Raw genomic sequence first — 20,787 nt, 5'->3', positions numbered from 1 at the left:
TTCTATTCTCCTAACTGACCAAAGTTAAATTTGTTGGTTTTTAGAGAAGAGATATAGCTCACCAGAAGTCACAGTATAATTTTAAACTCCAAAGAACAACAGATTTTGGATGCAAAATAACAACTACATTTAACAAGGAGAGGTTCCTTCCCCACACTATTTGTATAAAAGCACATCAGTGGAATGAAGATTAGAGGCTACTAAGAGTTCTGTAGTTTACAGCTCCATAGGTTATCTGGGAGTTTCTGTGAACAATGGTAATCATTGTGGCACAAAATCTTCTTCCTGTGCTGGATTTGGTTTCTATGATGCATAATAGTTAAGATTTTTCCAGTTCAGGAGGCAGAATGATTAAAATAGCCATTAATCTTAAAGCCAGTCCCTTTTACAGGTAACTATCGTGTGGTAGGTGCATGAACTTTTTGTTAAAAACACAGAAAAACTGAACAGATGAGATGAATAAAGCAGGATGCATGACCCCAAAATACTGATACAGAAAATTAAGATACAAGACCAATACAAGAAATTAAGACCACGTGTTACTGGAAAGCAACATTCTGTGCATTCAAGCCTCATCCAGCATGACCACAGCAACCAAAGAAATGACAAACCTTGAAAGGCAGGAGACTGTGGTGCGACTACTGTCACTGGTTTCGTCATGGGGGCTGAAGAGAAAGGATCTTCCGATGGTGTGCTGAAAGCACTGGTGATCTGAGAGCACAGGGCACTAATGCTGTCTGCTTCCCCTTCTACCTCAGGGACTAAAATGTAAACAAAATTCATTAAATTATGTTTAAGGGATACAGAAACAATTTATAAATACAGATGTTAAACTGAAATATATTTAGTTTCTTTATCTCTTAGATGTTTTGAATACTGACTTGGATGACAGCTTTTTTTTAAAAAAAAATTAAATTGGGTGTTGAAGATGTGACAGAAATAGAAAGAACGGTAGAAATAGAAAGAACGGTAGAAATACAAAGCCATATCACTGTATTTTATGACATAGTCAAGAGGGTGAGGAGATCAGCGTTCCACATTTCAAGTCAGTCATTACATCTTCTCTATGTTAATGCAAGAGAACGTTCATTTCATAAAATAAAAGGTTTTTCTATAGCTTTTAATAAGAGTTTTAATCTTTCAGTATTAAACTGTTAAACATACCAGGGATTTGGCACTAAGATTCGAAATTTTGTGAAATGAAAGTACTTATGATAATTTAACTATTCCAACACTGTACTTGTACAGAAACCAGATGAAGTGTAAACATGTAGACAGCAATACATGGGGGCAAGTTAATTCTAGAGTGTCAATTGCTCCAGTTTAGTGTAGCTGAGCTCACTAGCTCCTGTGTTAAAATTATGAAAGCAGAAGTTGAACACACAAGTAAAATGGACACTCAGTTTTAAACCAAATATCAGTACAGTGCAGATAAAGTAACAGTGGAGTAAAACTACTGACTTACCAGCTGTTCTCCTTATTTCTAATTGCCCAGCTTTTCAGAAGTACTGCTCATCAGTCCTTCATTGCACTGAACTGACATGAGCAGGCACAATTAAGCAGAAATGGAACAGTACAAAAACCACAGGATGGGTGGATATGACATGCACTATATTGAACATATAGGGGGAGGCGTGCCCAAAAAATGATTCTTTGAGGGATGTTCCAATATAGCACCTATCGTGTGACATTAAACAGCACCGGCAGCTTCATATCCAGGAACATGCATCAAATGCTCTGAATTAGGAAGAATTCAGATTGTTGTGTGCTCAGCCAGCATAAGTCTAGTAAGCAGCACACCACTACTGTTAAACTGATAAACTCAACACTGGTCTTAAAGCACAGGTCACCAAATAAGTATTTTAAGAGAAATCAGATTAGGTATTTTGGTGGTTGTTTTTTTTTTTTTCCTTTGCCATAGCGATTTTTATTTTAAAGCTTAAACCCTAAAAGTAGCTCTGTTGCCAAGTGAGAGTACAGCTGTCCTGCAGGATAACCTAGCTAAAGGGATTCCAGGCTCTTATGCAAGGTACTGATTACCCCAGATGTTTATGTTGGGATGACTCTATAAAACCCCACTACCACCATGTGAAACCTCTACCACGCATTATTGGCGCAGCCAGTTGTGCCACCTAAACAGGAAAGTTCCTTTAACGCGAGGTGGAAAGCAGTTTTATTCCTGTCAGAAAGAAGAGCTCAGAAGGGCTGACAGACAGAAAAACGTCACACAAATCCACGACCTGTGGTTAAGGCCTTGACAGGATTTGACTCTCGAGATGCCCTGGCATTAAGAGGAGGAACTGGTTCAGTGACTCAGAGGGAAGTGCAGCATCTACTAACTCACCAACACTGTTCCCGGAACATTTCAAGCTGTGCTCCAGTATTTCAGATAATGATTACAGCTGCTTGCCTTCTGCATATGAATACAGTATTTGAAATTCTTGCATATTCCAGAAGTAGAAGTATTCTGACCTGACAATGTTTGCTCATGAGAAATGATTCACATGAGGCAGGAAGAAGAATTTACTACACACAATGAGTTATTTGAAGCCACAGACAAGGAAAGGAGGAAGAGACAATTTAAGGAAATGTTTCACTGGAGGCATTTGATTTTACCTGAGTTTTTCATGGGGAAATCAGTCTTCCTTTGCACTGTTGAAGGCAGTTCATTTATTCGCAAGGACAACTGGCGCTTAAAAGGAGACATCTTTTGACTAAGGGCAGGGAAGCCCCGGAAAGAACCTTGCCTGGCAAGCTGTTCTATAGGGGCATGCCTTCGTGGAATAGCGTGGGGATTGCTCATTTCTTTATCCAGAGAGGCAGCAACATCAGTAGTAGGAGAGGCTGGGGAGCCAGGAGAGGGGGCAGTATTGGTTGGTGCAGCACCTGGTGCTACTGTTTTCATTTCTGTTTCAACTGTTGGAGGAAATACGGTGAGGTTAGATGAATAAAGCAATATATTGTTCAACTGCCTGCCCCTACTCCCATTTGTTCTGAAAAGAGAAACTGCAAGAATTTGCATAGCTAGTACTCTTCCAACAAACAGGTTTCTAATGCCACTACAGAAAAATTATTTCTTTGTACTTTCATAGGCTTCACCGTGTCACTTTACATATACCCATTCTCCAAAGCAAAGCTTACTAAGGCTTGCCACTTCTTAGAAATGACGGCCTTGTCTATGTAGTCTTCCTAGCTGTTCCTGAGACCACTGCCCTAGAAACACCTGTAATTGACTTATGATTAAGACTGAAAAGTGTACTATGTGTCTGAGGCATTTATTTTGCCTCACATAGAACTAGAAGAATAGATCACGGCCAAAATCTTACTACTAACTTTATTCAGTTAATGAGGGTGGTGTAGCTCAGCAGCTGCAGGGAACAGAGCAGCCCTTGGAGCTTCTTTTAAAAGCCACCCTCCTACCCCTGCAGAATCAGCAGCAGTGGCCAAGCACCCTGCACAAGCTCCGGCAGGCCAGAGTTAGCACTTAACAGGTTAGGCCGCATTCAGTGCTCCAACAGCAGCTCCTCAGCAACCCCAGGGAATACATTACAGAGAGGTGGAAGTGAGCTGCAAAGCAGATCCAGCCCGAGCTGGCAGGCCTTGCTAGCACCAGCAACGCTTACAATGCTTTCCAAACTTCATACAAGAAACAATGACTGTTTTTGTTGACACATCAACAGAAGAACTAGAAGTCTGGTAAAAGCAGAGCTGCAGTGGAGATTTCTGAGGAGCTGGAGTGGTCAGAGGAACTAATTATGTTGTCTTGCAAGCTTCAGTACCCATGAGCTGCAGCTGCTCGTTCAAGTGAAACTTTTCTAATCAGTCTTTCTTGGAAGGGATTTCACACACCTTCATTGAGTCAAGACTTTGACTCATGCCCTCCAGTAACAAAGGCCTTGTGTTTAAGCTTCATTTAGCACATTCTAAAACTAACGTATGGGAACAAGCAGATGGATGATGAAAACGAAGATTAAAGTTTTGCAATAGAGCGGCAGAATAAAACTTGCTATGGAAAGTTCAACTCCACTGTAAAGAGGACTATAGACAATATTTATAATACTTACATTTTGTTAGTTGTAGAATGACAAGCAGAACTGTACTGGTAATAAAACCCGGGTAAGAAGTTCTACTTTCACTTGAATTTGAGAACACTGCCATGTTTTAAATGGCTAAGTAGTAAAAACTAGCTCCTCTCAAAACAGCCAGTTACTATTTTTGAATATAACTAGTACGTGATTTTTGGTGGTTTGTGTTTGGTTTTGGTTTTATTTTTAGAAAGCACACTGTGATCGACCTGTACGTCCCTCATGCAATATAAGTATACAGAAACTTTGTAACACACTCTAAAAAGTGAAATAAAACTACATTGTTTTCTAAGAAAAATGACACCACTTTCTATTCATTTACAAAAACCTTTAGACAACAAAAAGGATTACTTCAAGTCTGGCAAAGTTCTTACATTTTTATAACGTTTCTCTAATAAGGCCCTTTAGTACAGTGCCTATGATGCCCTCTGCCATAAAGCAGGCAGACAAAACAAAGCAGAAGCAGCTTTGTCCAGTCACTTATACATATGAAGCCCCTTGCACTTTTTTCTTGAGGAAATAGGGAAAAACACCCTAGGACTGAATCTGGGAGCACTTTTCATCTTGCAAAGTGACAAGTGTCTGGAAATATGATTTGTACGTAACCAAGTTCGAGAGAGGGAATTTTGTGAAGATGGATGTTAAGCCCTGTCCTTGCAGGGGCTCTACTGCACCTCAATGCTTGTTCTGCTCACTATGGATGACTGTGTAAGTTGCACCCCGTACCTTTAGCATCCGGCATCTGTCTCATAATTTCCTCTCTTTCTGCTTGTTCAGTAGCTGTAGTGACCCTGAATGACCCTTCTCTAGTGAATGTGGTTCTGCTGGCATCAAAGGTGGCAGTCACTCCACACTCCTTCTCTCGCTTCTGCTTGCGCTCCAGGCACGCTGCAAATGCACAGCCCACGGCATGACTCAACCTTTCCCCCTGTACAAGACAATATTGCATCATACAGTAACTGGAACAGCAACATCCATGTGCTTCAAACATTGCAAACTGATAACCTGCCTTTACAAGAGAGATCTAATTAAGGCATTAAAGAGAACTACTGTAATTGGCCACCTTGTATGGCTCTAAAATTAAACCTGATAGATAAAGACTCACAACTATGAATGCACAAGCACAAAGGCCACCCAGAACTGAAAGACTGTCAGACAATCTGTTTAGCTCAACTGCTACTACAATAGTAGTGTGATAATGTGCCTGCACCGATCCCTTGCCTCTGGATACATTTGTGCACAAAGGAACTCTAGTGAAGCCATTTTATGCAGGTTTAAGTCCTAAAGGATAGGTAAATGCTATTCTCAAACAGAAAAAGTTTACAGAGGGTGCAGGGAGACAATACTGTTGTGTGCAAGCATGAAACTTGAAAGTACAACTGACTATTAATATCCCTGAATGGCCCTGACCAAATGCAGACATTAGTATTGAGAGTGCCTTCCAGAAGGCACTTCCATGATTAACCAGTGAGGTCAAAAGGATCCACTGCCCAATAACTGCAATAAGGAAATGGAATTCAAGTCAGAGGAAGTCTGGCACTCCAGCTGATACAGAGGCCGCAGCTGAGTCAGAGGTGCTATTACTAGCAGTAGCTCACCTCATCTGCAATAATCGGTAAACAAACTGACCTGCTATGCGCAGAAGGAAATAAAAATGCTCCAGCTCTAACATACATTTAAATGGGAATTTCTAACTTCATTGTTTCTCTTTAAAGAAAGCCATTGTGTAGTAGTCAGGATTCCATAAAAAGCCACATAAGTAAAAGACTAGATATCAGGGAGATAAATGACTTAACTCTACACAGCAAAAGGCTGATATAGGTAACTTGCTTTCAAACCTTCTAATGCAAAAATCTCTAACATTTAGAAGGAAATAGGACCCTAATTCAATTCATTTTAGCTCCATCCCTTAACATTTGCATACAAGAGGCTACATTCATAACCAGTCTGTATTTACTCACTATGATTTTATCCTGGAAAAACTGTCACTGCTGTTTCAGTTTTTGGCTGTATACATTTTCAGATGAGAGTATCTTCTGTCTATTTTTAGAAGAGTAGTTCCCTTCTGCTACAGATATCTGAGGCTGACTGCATTCCATTTACACACCATGCTGGGCACTGTTTCTCTCCACAAGAAGACATCACAGAGAAATGGCAAACAATTCAGATATAAAGAATTAGAACTAAAATAATTTTAAGGAAAAAGTAATATTTTAGCTGAAGTCAAAATGTATCGCAGTACTCTGTGTAGTTATGTTTTCTCCATGTAACTTCCAGCTTGAAGCAGGAAGACACGCCGTAACAAAACTTACCGTGTCCTTTACGGCCATAAAGCAGTGGCATATCCAGCGTCTCGTAGTGCCATCTCGACAAATGTATGAGAATGCCCGGTCAAAGTTCCTGTCTGGCGCGCAGAAAGAAACCTTCTCTATTGTCTGATCAACTATAAGATCCTAGAGGATCCCCAAAAAAAGAAACGTGAGGAAATGTGGAGAAACAATGGAACAAGTAATTTTCAGCGTTAGCTGCAAAATGCATTACATTAAAAAGATGATAACCTCACTTGGCTACAATTATCTATCAAATGAATTTGCCATTCAGAAACTATTCCCAGTATGAAACAAAAAAGGACAGACCTCTTTTTCCACCAGCCATCTTTGGTAAACGTGCAACTAGGCAACCACTTAAGAACTCAGGAACACAATTCTTAAGATCTCTCCTCTAGACTATGGAGCTAGCATGGGGAAAAGGAGAATTTGTTTCATTTTATTTTTATTGTGCTCTAGCAATCAAAAAAATCTCTACTGTGGTTAAAATACCATCTTAAAAATTAATGGGGGAAGTCTATAAATGTGAAAAGATCTAGCAGCTACAACACAAAAAGCAAAAGCTAACATGCCAATTACCTAAGCAAGGATAAAATGGAAAAGCACCGGCAGTACTCGTGGTATCAAACACCCCCTATTTGTTCCTACAAGCTGATGGCAGAAGTGTTTGTATAAAGGAGCTAGTATAATTTAAGAACTATGCTATCTTCATTAAAAAAAATATTTTTTCACCGTTTTTCGGAATTGTTTCTTTTGTTTGGCGGTTAGTACTTGGTATCTGTGCTAATGTACTCAACCACCAGGAGGCAATATTATATTCTCTTTTTTAAGCCCTATGCTTTTAATTACCTCCAAGGCCTGCACATCTTATTAAAATTAATTTTAAAGGATGAAATATACACAGTAACATTTCTAAGTATATATATTTGTTGTTTTTTAAAAGGCAATCAGTAGACCAAATTCACCTGCCTCAGTATGTTTGTATTTGATACTAAATTCTTAAAAGAAACTCCAGAGCTGAGGAAGCATACCCTAACAACAGCCCCGGAGATGTCTACCCACAGAGCAGGTGTTCATTGGGTAATTGTACTGCAGAAGGATATGAATTATCTCTACCCGATCCTCACTGTTGGCTTGCAGAAATCATCTTTTAGGTCAACAAAGTAAGCGTTAAAAGACGTGAATATCGAACAAATTAATTTCAGACTAATTAAAATTGTTCTGATTGCCACGTCATCTTTTAAAATAGAAGTAACATTACAGAGGCAAGCCTAAAGCTCTTATTTCTAATTGCCTACATCTAGCTAACTCCAAAAATTGTTTGCTTTTACCTGTACACAGGCACTTTTGTGCTATACATTGTGCTATTTCCCAATGAAAAAATCTAAAACAATCTAGGAGGAAGCCATGAATACATTAGTCTTCGACTTGAGACCAACAGCTTAGATACTAAAATAAGGAATTACAGAATTTGATATCCATTTATCTTAAATTTGAAGGGAGTTTAAGATGTTTAGTATAGAGACAACCCTATTTCATTTATTCTCCTCCTCATATTTCTAGAAGCTAGTTCTCATTTATTCAGGCCTTTTCTGGGATTTGAATGCATTGAAATTATATCGATTAACATGAACTTCCTCATGTATTTCTCTCATGGCCTTCTGCAGCTGTACAGAACAAAAGCCAAGGGACTCGCTACAAGTTCACTGTCAACAGAAGTCATCAGGAAAAACGGTTCTTCAGGCAAATACAACAAAAATAGCTCCAAGCTTCTGCTACCTGCCACATTTTATCAAATGTGGTTTCAGAGTACTGTGACATTAATAGAGAAACAAAATTAACAGGCATACGTATGTTTACTAAGCAGGAAATGATTAAACCAACTATACACTTAAATCTTTCTTTCAGATACCAACATTTGCATTAAGACAAAGGTTGATGGTCATTTAAAGTTATAGCATATATGTAATTATAAAGAAACTTTGAACTTTTGTCCAGGGAAATCTAACCTTTGTTTTCTCATCTACAACTCTGAGTCCATCCGCCGAAACCCATAGGACTGCTTTAACCGCCTTCTTCCCAGTCTTTCAAAAAAAGAAAAAGAAAGAGAGAAAAACAGTTTTATGTCAACAGTATCAGACTGCCACTCATTCCCCCTTTCCAAGAACCATAACATTAAGCGTAGATGAAGTCCACGTTCAGTGGGGTGCCCAAAGCCAGATACTCAATCCAAGTTGCAAAACATTCAGAGAACCAAGCCAAAGCCAGTATTTCAGAAAGAGCACATCATGGGGATGGGGAGAGGGCACGGAACAGGTGGAGTCAAAAATAGGGTGTACATCCATGTACAGTAAAGGATTCAAGACTGACCAAGTGGGTGAAGAGTTCCACTAAAGAGTCAGATAACACTAATTCATAAGGAGTTACACCCCAGGTAGCTTGAGTGAAGTTTAAACACAGGAAAATTCTTACCTGGTATTTCCAACAGCCCTACCCTCTGCCCCTATACTCGCATGGCAGAACCATGGCATCACCTTAAACCAGTGTTAAAAGCACCCAGAAATCATTGGTTATGGTGTTACGAGCTTAATGTTAAGATCAATCATCCAAACACATTTTACTAATTTATTGAGAGGTGAATGTCACACCTTGGAGGAGAGGTAGAAAAATGTGATTTGTTAACCATCGGATGCGTATCTTGGAAAAGCAATCGTGTGGCAGGCTGAAGCAGTGGAGGAGCACTCTGGCTGTTATCCAAGATCTGACTGTGGGAACTTTCAGCTGCCACAAGCTGAGGGTGAGTAAAAGTGGGAAACACAGGAAGGCTTCAGGAGCTGTATCAACTACAGATTCTTTCTGAACTGTTTATGTTTTAAGGGAGAGTTGCAGAAAACAGTATAAACACAAGACAACATTCTTCTGAAACGAATTCATCGGATAGGCACAACGTGTCGACATATTCTGTGGGTTGTTACAGAGAACTACTACCACCAAAACCCCACTATTTTTAATGTGTTACTTTGATTCAAAGTCCCATACTCTCTCTATATATTTTTTTTAACCTTTAAGTTAATAAACTATTCTCCCCGTAACTTTTTTTGAAGCAGTAGGTTTAGTTAGTTTGGGGCTGCTAATGGCAGCTGCCACTGACCACTGCTGGAAGAGAACAGAGCAACAATAACAGAAAAAGAAGGGTGATCAGGGGGATATCAGCTAGTGGCTTTGTGCAAAAATTGCATTTTATTTTTAATAATTCACTACAGATGCATATAATTTATAATCATATGGCACTTAGCTGAGCAAGGACACATTCTGGCATAAACTACTGCATGTTCCAAATTAGCAACTCTGATTTTAACATTGTAAGGATGATTTTTATTATTATTATTACCATCATCATCATCTTGGGCTGATAAATCACCTGCTGTATCACATTGGTTTCACTCTCAGAGAACGCAGAAAGTGTGAAGAAAACCAGCCTGGCAGGACTTGTGTTTGTTTTTGGGGAGGAACTATCTGTCCCAATTTCTGAAGCAGCAATGACAACCAGAGCATTTTCAGACAGCTTGGTGAGAACAGAACTGCACTGACTTGTGCAGAACAGCGAATAAAAGAGACAGGAGAGAAAGCAAGCACAGTATGAAAACAAGCTACAGAAGTGCTTGCAGAAGCAAGTTTCTAAACGTCCATCCAGCCTGCTGAATATCCCAGAGAAGGTCTAAAGTAAAGCTTTCAGACTCTGGAATGCCTAATGGAAAGAGTATTGTTCACAAAAGAGTATGTATTTAAAGTTACCATCATACACATAAAAAAATATTTTAGCCTTTAAAAGTTGCCTGTAATTTTTGGTCTTAAGAGGCAGTAAACATCAACGAGCATAAAATACAGTATGTATTTTCAGTGCTTGGGTAGTTTTCATAGCCTAAAAATCCCTGTTAATCCTAACAAGAGATGGCTTGTAGAGATTTGTCTCAAACTGTTTTACAAAGAAGTACCAGTTTCTTACAAGCCATTAGTAGTCCTAAAATCCTCATTTCAAGTGACATGAAAAATTGCGAGAAGACAACGCCTGTGGGTAACTGCTCTGTTTGGACTACCATCATATCCATCATTTGGACTACCAACGAACTAGGATGTCTTTTCCCAGCAAATAAAACCAACCTTCTCTCTGCAGAGTGAAACATTGAATGGTAGCTGAAGTTTGCATTGAACAAGCTGGGTTTAACTCAGATGGATGCTTCATAAAGCAATACTGAACTTCTGCAGAGCTAGTCCTCATCTGCTATTTTACTAAATGAGGACTTAGAAATAGCTAAGGCATGGAACCTCTTATTTCTCAGAATAAAAATAAAAGGCTAAATAATCCTCCTCTTGTACTGGAAATGTAAGCTTCCTCAAGCAAGATAATCAAATGCAGGTTTGTTACACTAAGAGAAAGCCAAAGCAAGTCTACCTTCCAAATCCTTTCTTCTAGATTTACGGTGGATGCAATGCTTAGAATAAATTCTTACCCTCTCTATCCTAAACCCACAGCTACTACCACTGGGAAACATATGATTTCTCCATCTACCGAATCCTCATTTTCTCTGTGGAGAGACTGATGCATTAAAGAACACAGCTTCGCCAAATTAGTTTATATTGGCTACATAAATCAATGTACTACTCTATTAACGTGGGATATTGCCAAGGAGATCGTGATTAGAATGTAGATGTCTGCACTCCTGATATGGATAAGTGCATATCAGGACCCATCTAGCTGTCTGTATCAGTAGGCTGTCCTCACATACATGCTGTTGGATGACGACGCTGCTGGAGGGGAGCCACTCAGGGCACCAGCTCCCAGGAGCCTGATTTGGCAGTGCTGAATCAGCCACGCTAGGAAGCTCACTTAGCATTTTCTGTGAGGCTGCTAATCTGCTCCAGCACGAGACTCCTTCTCTTACTCCTTTCAGAGCCCTCAGAAGCCTCAGGAAGGCAGGTGAGGCACCCTCAAGAACAGAAGGCAAGGCTAAAAACAAAGCGTGATGGAAACCTCTCAGACAAGCAGGCAGCACCCTAGCCACGGGCATCAAAGAAAAGAAAATGAAGCTGACTAAAACTGAAACGCACAGCTCCTGAACTGCAGTGCTGGACGTGACAATTGGACTGTCAGGAGTGATAGGACATGGAATTAAGTAGCAGCTGCACTCCAAGGTGGAAAGTAAAGCTTTAAGGATACCAGAACAGAATGAATGCTGCCCAATAATGCATTTTTAAATACTTGTAAATCGTTTCTAGTCTTTTGGCTGATTATGGAGTTCTCGGTATCTGCCTATTTTGTTCTGGCAAGGGACTTAAAACCAGCTGTAAGATGTTTCTGGAGCCTGAGATATACAAAAAGAAAAATGTTCATCTCAGTCTCTGAACAAAACATTGAATGCCAAGAAATACATGTACTCAGGGGAAGCAACACATGAGAAAGATCATCGAATCTGTACTACTATTCATTAACGCAGAAAAGGCTTAGTTCTGAAACACAGAGAGCTGCCTAAAAAGGCTGCTGATTCAGTTACTTTCTGTACACAAAACGAAACAGCAGAAATCTAACCTGGAGCTGGCAATGGACATCCTATTTTTATTTTAAGCTGCAGATGAAGTATTTTCAATGTCAGGTCCAGGACTAAATAACACTTCCTGACACAACTCATTCAGATTTACTTTTCTGGCAGAGAAAAAAAGTGGACAGGGAAAGAAGCAAATCTATCTGCATGGACCTTCTGAAAACCAGTAGCGAATTTCAAGCAACTCTGTGGTTTGGAATGTTATATTAATCCCAAAGCAAAGCATCTGGGGAGAAATTATAGATGAGACAGACAAAAGCTATTAGTTTTAACTATTCCTCAAATATTAGTAAGAGAATAACTTTTTTTCTTTATAGTTTTCCCTAGATTTGGCCAGCTGTTGTAGGCTGAAGTGGTAGTAAAGACATACCAACATTGCAGGGATATCTAAACACTATGGATTTCAGTGGTTTCAGTACTAATTAATGTAACTTCACTGGCTGAAGTAGAAGTAGGTTTCTTTTTGGCAAAATGTTATAATAAAAGGCAAAAAAAATCTACAAGGCTATGGCAAAGTACTGAAGTTCATTAAAAAGTGACAAAGATGTAAAGAGAAAGCTGGCATTTTTAACAGATTAATTCCTAAAAAAGTAAAAGAGATTTTCAAGTATTATGCAAACTCTGTCCTTTCATATCATTACTTTCAAACACATAATAATACTATGTTGGCTTTCTTTTTCCTAACTGGTATTTGATCAGGTTGACGTGGGTCTTTTATGTTTGTTTTAAACAAATTCTAAGAAGAAATTCATATTTTCAGTTGTAAAGCAAACAGAATGTTTCTTTCGCTCCAGTCTTTGTAGATCTCAGCTCTTAAATTTTGTTTCCATGTAGGAATGATCAGATCAATCTGACAGATTAATCTCCTACATACGGTATTTTGATACCCACTTCCACTCCCCTCCAAAAAAGAGCTTACTTCTTCACTATCTCTACACATCACAAGAGTGCTTTCCCAGACCATAGGAAGAAACCTGAACTGAGGAGATGCCTGTCCCTCTATGACACGCACCACAATCTGAGTGAAAAGTGAAAAAGGTGCAGCTGAAAAAGCTCTTAGTTACTTCTCAAGCAAAGCCAAGACAAATGTGTGAGCAGAGAATAACCCGCTCTGAAAGATTTTTGTATGTAAGTTACAAGCTTGTTAGTTTCTTTTTAAGCCAAGATTCAGCTTATAAGAAGATGTTTCAACAGCGGTATCTTAGATTTATTCCATACAAAAACTACACAGAAACATCCTACAAGAATTTTAAATGCAGAGGCAGTTAACAGATGGGAGGTCAAAGAGCTCTTTTAGAGGTTTACAAACACTGCCTTATGGAGATGTAGACAGCAGGAATAAAAAAAATAATAATCCAGTCTCCAGTACAGCACATTCTTAATAAGGACAAACAGTTGCTTCCCTTCACGTCTATGACACTGTCCGCAGGAAAACAAGAGCAATGATAAACAGCAAAGCTTTCTACTCTACAATAGAATTGCAATTAGAAAAACAAACAGCAGGTAAATGCCTGGTCTCATCTTCACGCATCTTTGAATTTGGACTGTGCTCCGAAAAGAAGGGTTTAGGAGATGGTACGTGTGGGCTCATTGCTTTCTCCCCACACTAACATTTGGGCAAGCGTGCAGTGCCAGGCAGCCAGTCCTGCAGCGCTTACAGGCACAGACACCAGCTGTTCTGGAGATGTTTGCCCAGGTGATGTAGGCTGGCACAAGTTTAAGGGATTAAAAGGAAAATTCACCTTTTTTTTTTTTTTTCGGGAAGACCAAATAATTTCAGAACACTGAATTTCTAATACAGTCCATACAGAGTTAAGTTTCCATTTCAGGACACTTTTTCAACCATATTCTTTACTTGATCAATATACTTCCAAGTCCGGGAAGACATGGATTTTAGAAACAAATATTCTGAAACAGATTAAGGAATTCTCAACACCCTAATTTTATGGCAGTGCTATACCAGGGATGTAACTCCTTATAGTGCAAGCACAAATGAGGCGTTAAACTTACTTTTCCAAAGAAGCCTTTGAAGAACTTCCTTTCCTGGAGGAACAGGGGGGACAAGTCGAGCGCTATTACTGAAGGTAGCTAAAATGTCCCAGGGTTTCAAACCAACAAGCACACACAAGAATAGGGTTTGGAGGGAAAGGAAGGGGTTTTTAGAGTTATCCATGAGAAGGTGCGACAGGCAAATGTGAAAATAATCCCATGAAAATGCAGATCAAAGGACACACACACGATTCTAATAAGCTACTGCCCTGAAATTGGTGGAAAGAAGAGAACCTCAGCCCCAATTTCATGCAAAGTGGTTACTTTATTTTCACTCTCCCTTGTTTAGTCCCCTTTAGTTGGGTTATAAACAAAACTTGGCAGCAGACATAGTGGTTAAACAATTAAAACACTGTGCAGGCTCTTGTGAAATGCAAAGTTCTAACTCCAGAGTTACGGTCAAATTTGCTCTGTATTGATCGCTTTTTCCCAAAGCAAGTGGAGAACGTAAGCTGGAGAAGCACATATGGTAGCTGGGATAACACAATGTTAAATGCTGAAAAAGCATTTTTGGTGCTTCTTTTTATTCCATTTATTTCTTATTTTGGTTTACACGCTACTCTTACACTTTGCATTTTATATGGCCTTCTCTGACCAGTAAAGAATTTTTTCTTACCTTAACTAAAACACAAATGAGTTCCTTTTCTCTTTCAGTCTTTCAAGACTTTAAACACATTATGCGACTACTGGACATTCATTCTACAGCTCTGGGTTTATAGGTTGAACAAGAACCCTTGAAAGTCAGCTCTGAGAAGGAGTTAGGCCAAGGCAAAGATACAAAGAGCTGAACTACAAGTTCCTGAATTTCTTCAGCCTGAAAGTGATTATAATGATTGTCCAATTCATATTCAGGAAAAAAACAAAACAAAACAAAACAAAAAACAGGACTCAATTTTAAGCATATTTGCATGCAGTTTAGTTTACTAGCTTTGTTTTGTTACCAGACTGTGAAAAGAAAACTGCAAGATCTGTCTGATCTGATGAGAGAATACTTCTCTGGGCCTGGTGTCCTGCGTGCATCGCTACACACTGCTCAGTACTTGATGGAAGCCAGTGCTGAAGCGTATCACTGCTCTTGCTATTTTTTCAAATTATTTAGCTTGCAAGAAAACTGTGGTAGAGCAGTAACGGGGTGGAGGTGGAGAATTCCACATGAGACAGAGCGCGGCTTTCTGACAGCCCTGACCTCAAATTACCACCATGTCACTCCAGCATGTTGCTCGCTGATAACAATGCTATATTAAAATATTATTGCAAATATCCTGAGGCAGTGTCTCCAGAATTGATTGATAAACAAGGTTATATTTAAAACAAAGCTATGGTTCTGACGCAAGCCAACAAAAGCCAGGAAACAAAGTTAAGAAGGGAGTGTCAATCTCGACTTTGCATTTCCTGACTTTTGCTGCTGAGTGCTTCTCTCTGCCCGATGTCCTTCCACAGAGCTTCTCAACAAGTATCCATACGATATTTATGTCAACACAGGCACTGTATAAGAACATCTCTAAGTGTAGTCAGCTGAAATGCTTAACAGTTTTTAGAAACAAGAACGGTCATGTATATTTGGACAGGATATGCTGAACACTAGGAGGGGAACTAATGGATTAATCACAGCGTTGTATACATAATGAGAAGGGGCTGGATGCTGCTGCCAAGTTGAGCAATTACGCTAAATAACAGCTTTTTAAAGATAGCAAAAGCTAAAGAGATTCACCAGAAGCTACCTCATTTTTAGATGATGGTTAATTTTGCTCTCAGCAAAATGCTTGTTAAACAAGATTTATTTATTTTTAATAAACTAGAAATGTTAATGGAAAAGGCATCATGCAAAATGGGTTTTAAACACCACTAAGTTAATGTAGTTTAGAGATAACTAATGCATGTTTTAAAATATTAAATTATGTCTCTTTACCTGCTAAAACAAGAACATATATTAAAACAAATGCATAATTTAAAACAAAAAGTGGCAAGTTAGAAACCAATACTACACACTAAAGCTGATTTAAAAATCAAAACATGACATGAGAGAGAATACTTTTGTCTTTATACTATGTCCCCATACCTGAATCAAATACGTTTACAAAGCTACCTTACAGTGTCCTTACAAAGTAATTTTCCAGTAATTCAGGGAAATAGTTCTGAAGAAACCATTTAGTGCTTAGTATCAAAATATGAGGATCCTACCAGATATGAAATGAATATACAGTTAGTAATATGTCCTAAGGGAAAAATGTAAGCTTTTTGATAACATAAACTAATGTTAATAATAGACAGTGATAGCAGTTTCTGATCTATTAACAAAACTGCTGTATCATTTCATCAAACAGCAAAAGTCACATAACTAAAGTTTGACTTCATTCATTGTAAGCAAAATTGTAATCTGCACATCATAGCGCTGTTGGAATGCAGTTTGAGAGCTATAGAACTGTAACAACAGAATTGAGGATGGATGAAGGATTCTCTAGCTAAAAATGTCTTATTTTACTCAGTTATCAATTTAAAAATCCCTGAACAAAATGCTTACAATTATTTGGTTTTAAGTTCTGCAAGATGCAGTGCTCAAAAATAATTATGGCATACTAAACCACCAGGTAATAAAAAAACTGGAAGAACACTTCCCCACAATAAAGAGAGAAAATAATTTGTTTGCATCTTTTCTTTCAAAAAGCAAAGCAGAAATAAAGATATTCCTAAAACAAAGATTAATAGTTTTGTATTCTTCTAGACAAATCCCATAAAATGTTTTATAATCAAATAGTCAGCCCTAAAAAAGAGCATATTTCAGTTCCCCAAGTGAACTGTAAACTGTTGGAGAACAAGAATTAAGAGGAAAAGGTACCTACTGAAAAAAGTACAGGCAGACAGAACTTGTAGTTTTAGAAACTACAAGTATTTCAATGATTCTGCCTCTATGAGAACAGAACTATTATTTACTGACTGATTTACAAAACCTATATGTTACCTGTGAAGAAAATAATACAGATTAACATAGGCCACATACATTTAAAAATGAAGTCCAATTTTCCTTAAGCTAGTCTTTCTGATTGAGCTCAAACCTGTAGTCCTTCCAAGACCAAGAGAAAGCCCCAACAAAACAACCAAGCACTGTGAAAGGAAGAGACTACCAGAAGAACAAACTGTTTTCTTATTGCATTCCTTGTATGCTGAAACAACATCTAGTGGTCTGGCTTTTCCTAATTAAGAGAATATACTGTACAGAAGAGAACTTTCAATAAAGGTAGAATCCTAAAGAAAAGTTCCCAGTTTAAACCTACATGCTCAGGGTGGGGAGCTGGGAAGGGGGGGGAAAAAGGTTTGAATTGCAATAAGCAACTCCAGACAAACCCTGGGCTTGATGGAGGCTAGCAAGTGAAGTGCACAAAGTAGTTTCAGTAATCTGAATCTTCCTCTTGGGGCCCACTGAGAATTTCACACCTGCTTCTCAACTTCCAGCACTGGCAAATGAGACAATGCAAGGAGCAATCTTAAGAGACCATTTTGTAGATAAGCAACAAAAAATTCAAACAGCAGAAGAAATTAAAATTATCTGGAAAAAACGTTGAATTTATGAGAATGGGCAACGAATTAATGCCATCCAGAATTTGGAATAATCACATAGCACAGAATAGGAAACAAAGCGATTTACTTCCAGAGGATGCACTATGGAAGCTAGATTTCTCACATCTGAATCAGTAATTCAGATGATCAAGAATCACAATCCTGGGATTATCTGGATTCCAGGATAAATTGGGTGCTATGCTTTCACTATGCCTCAGTATTTATAAGCTTAGCTACACTTAACTGACTTCTGGGCTTGAAGTTTATAAAAAGCCTAGAAAGCAAATACTTCACAGCATAGCTCCCCAGAGAAGACAATGAAAGAAGCTGCACAAAGTAAATACTGCAACATTATTTGGTGTGCTAACAGAAAGTATCCTGATACAATGAAAACCAGAACAGGACAAAAACGGATGCGATTCATTATGTGGTCAGTACTAGCATTTTAGCTACATAAACTAAATTCATAGAACAAAGAAACTCATTTATATTTTGTGTGGTCCTTTTTAATAAAAATCAATCACTAATCACTGTTGGACTGAATGGGAACAGATGGTATGCGGCTTTAACAGGTTGCTATACATTAGCTGAGAGAGAAAAGAATGAAAAGACTTGATTTTAATCAGAGCAGTAAACTAATTCAGAAACTTTGCAGCACAACAGAAAGAAGAAAAGATAATCTATAATCCTCTGTTATGTGCTAGGCAGAAGGAAAGAACAGGTTTAGCTGGAAGCCAGTTGAACTCTCACATTTGGTGAGGGGAAAAAAAATATATCCAGTAGCAGAGATCTTAAGTTAGCAAAGGTGCAGAAGTATTTGATTTACTTCCAGTAATTTTGCTGTGATAGGAAGATATAAGAATTTCTTCCACTAAAGGCATTACTGAAGACTGTGTATAGATAGCTATGACACATAAGAGAAGTGATGAAAAGCACAGAAGTTCTCTATCTTCATTCAGACTTCAAATTCAAATGTCCTTTCTCCTCTTCTCTTCAATGCTGTTTTAGCCTTGGACCCTCGATAGATTGATCTCTGACTTTCTGGAGTTTGCTACTTCTACAGGATTTTGCAGTATTAATACTACAGGAAAGAGATGACAAGACCTCTTCAAATGAGCCATAGAAATACAAAGAGCTCTGAACGAGTGCCATTTACCCGAGCAAACGTTCACAGAAGCCAAACTAAGAGCAGCCCAGTTCATGACATATCAGAATTAGGCAGCCTCCAGGCCACTTTGAGCAGATGCAAGCCAGATTATTTCATGCATAACTACGATGTTGCAGTGCATTAGAAAAAAAGCAGCCTAAATCAAGTAATATTTTGTATAATAAAGGTGAATTAAGTCACTATTAAAGTGGCAGGCAACAGAGGGAGAGGGGGAGAAAAGAGAGAGAGAAAGAGAGAGGGAGAAAGACCTGTTAAAAAACAATGGCTGAAGCCCCATATGGGTACCAACTTAGTCTGAAAGGTCACAGAGGATTTTTACACATTTGTTTTGCAAATAGTTTCTGCAAGTAGAAAGAACAGTTGTAACTCTCTCCCTCGCATCATCAGATTAGCACGTCCCCCTAACCACCACAGCAGTGCTCTCAAACCAGCCAACTGTTCTCCTAACATGGGTCAAAAGTTCAGGCTTTAGCTGGAGCACTGCTGCCGAACGGACCTTTTTGAGTAACACTCACAGCCCCAAAGCCAGCTTTGTCATGAAACAAATGTACATACAGATTTTAGTCTCTTCACAGCATCTTCGCAGATATGCATTCCTCTGGATTCGTCCACTTCAACATGTCCCAAGTACTGCGGGAAAGAGAAGAGGAAGGAAAAAAGCTTAATAGTTTTAAAAACTACCAGCTTCTGTATATCTATATTATCAACCATTACCTAAAAATAAATAATTCATTAATTGTATAGAAACTGAAAGTTCTGAAGTTTTAAAATTAACAACATGACCCAGAATAACATTAGCCCATAGAAAAAGCATTTTCAAGAAATACACTGGAGTGCAGTGCTCAGGAAACTTTGGGTACTTTCATTTTACATTCTGGGAAAAAAAAGTTCCTTATGTTTTCCAGTTTCCCCCTACCCTTCCTAATTGCAGTTCTTTTCGATAAGGGAAGGAAATGTTCTCTCAAACAATTGTATCCTTATTGAAAGTACTTAACTCCAGAAGAAAACTATAGGAACTATTAAAAGCATTCTGAAGTTTTATAATGAAAGGTAGAGGGCAAATAAATTTGCCCCAATTTACATATCATTGTAAGAATTTTATGCAATTTGGCATTTGTATTGTAGAGTAGCTAGAGAGTGAAGAAAGGGTTTTAAAATACCAGAACCAGGACTGGTGACACAATTCAGCAGTAAACCTAGATTTTAAAATGTACAGAGAAGTTCCACTCCACCACAGAATATTCTGCCATGAGGTATCTGAAATCTCCCGGTACTTGCTTCCTTAATTAGGATACCATGCTTAATTAGACAGAAAAAGACTTAATTTCTTCATTTCTTATTGAAGTGCTCTACCAGAATAACATAAGAGATTTCAACCTAGATTCCTTATATTCAACTTAAAGACAAACTTGGAAAGAGATTGTTTTCAAGATTGAATAGCACACAGAGTTGTTTGTTGTTTTTGTTTGTTATTTTGTTGTTTTTTTTTTATTTTTTTTCATGCAATGCAAGATGCTCCAAAAGAACTGTCAACACATCACCCTACTTAACATAAAACTTCTGAAAGTGAAAAGACCTTAGGTGACAGAGGGCTTTAACATTAAGTCTCAGTATGTGGCATGTATAAAACAGAGTAGATCTAAATCTAGATGGAACAATTCTGCAAGAATTTCACTTAAACCAGCCCTCACAGCTGGAGAACAGCTTGAAGAATAAATTTCACAAAACCTACAAGGTAAATAAAAAAGATCCGACACCTTACAGCTTTTTCAGAATGACTTCTATAGGGACTGAAGCAGTATAATTGAACGCTGAAGCTGCCAAAACAGCGACTGTACTCTCTTAGCTGAGCTTTCTGAACACTTGCATAAGATGTTCATTTCTCCATGACACTCCCTAACAAGAAAATTTTAATCCTAAAAATACACAAAGAGAAACAACTAAAGACGTATTTACTCTGTGTCTGGAAGCACACGTTTGCACCCACACCTACTGCAGACGGA

General features: G+C 38.4%; 1 protein-coding gene across 7 annotated transcripts in view; it reads right to left on the bottom strand.

The window, feature by feature from the left end:
- The window catches only part of NUMB (NUMB endocytic adaptor protein), a 42,166-nt gene that overhangs the window by 4,119 nt on the left and 17,260 nt on the right, over positions 1-20,787 (bottom strand). For 3 of the 7 annotated variants that reach the window (XM_068684039.1, XM_068684038.1, XM_068684043.1), the window contains exons 3-9: positions 19,340-19,414; positions 14,023-14,100; positions 8,422-8,496; positions 6,398-6,538; positions 4,812-5,013; positions 2,617-2,916; positions 612-761 (exon numbers count right to left, since the gene is read on the bottom strand). In XM_068684039.1, the coding sequence (XP_068540140.1) occupies positions 612-761; positions 2,617-2,916; positions 4,812-5,013; positions 6,398-6,538; positions 8,422-8,496; positions 14,023-14,100; positions 19,340-19,414 (1,021 nt within the window). The remainder of the gene's footprint in view (positions 1-611; positions 762-2,616; positions 2,917-4,811; positions 5,014-6,397; positions 6,539-8,421; positions 8,497-14,022; positions 14,101-19,339; positions 19,415-20,787) is intronic. The other 4 variants (XM_068684040.1, XM_068684044.1, XM_068684041.1 and 1 more) reach the window with 2 other exon arrangements.

The sequence above is a fragment of the Anas acuta genome, chromosome 5 (assembly GCF_963932015.1).
Source record: "Anas acuta chromosome 5, bAnaAcu1.1, whole genome shotgun sequence".
NCBI lineage: Eukaryota > Metazoa > Chordata > Aves > Anseriformes > Anatidae > Anas > Anas acuta.
This window is presented reverse-complemented; position numbering and strand designations above follow the sequence as displayed.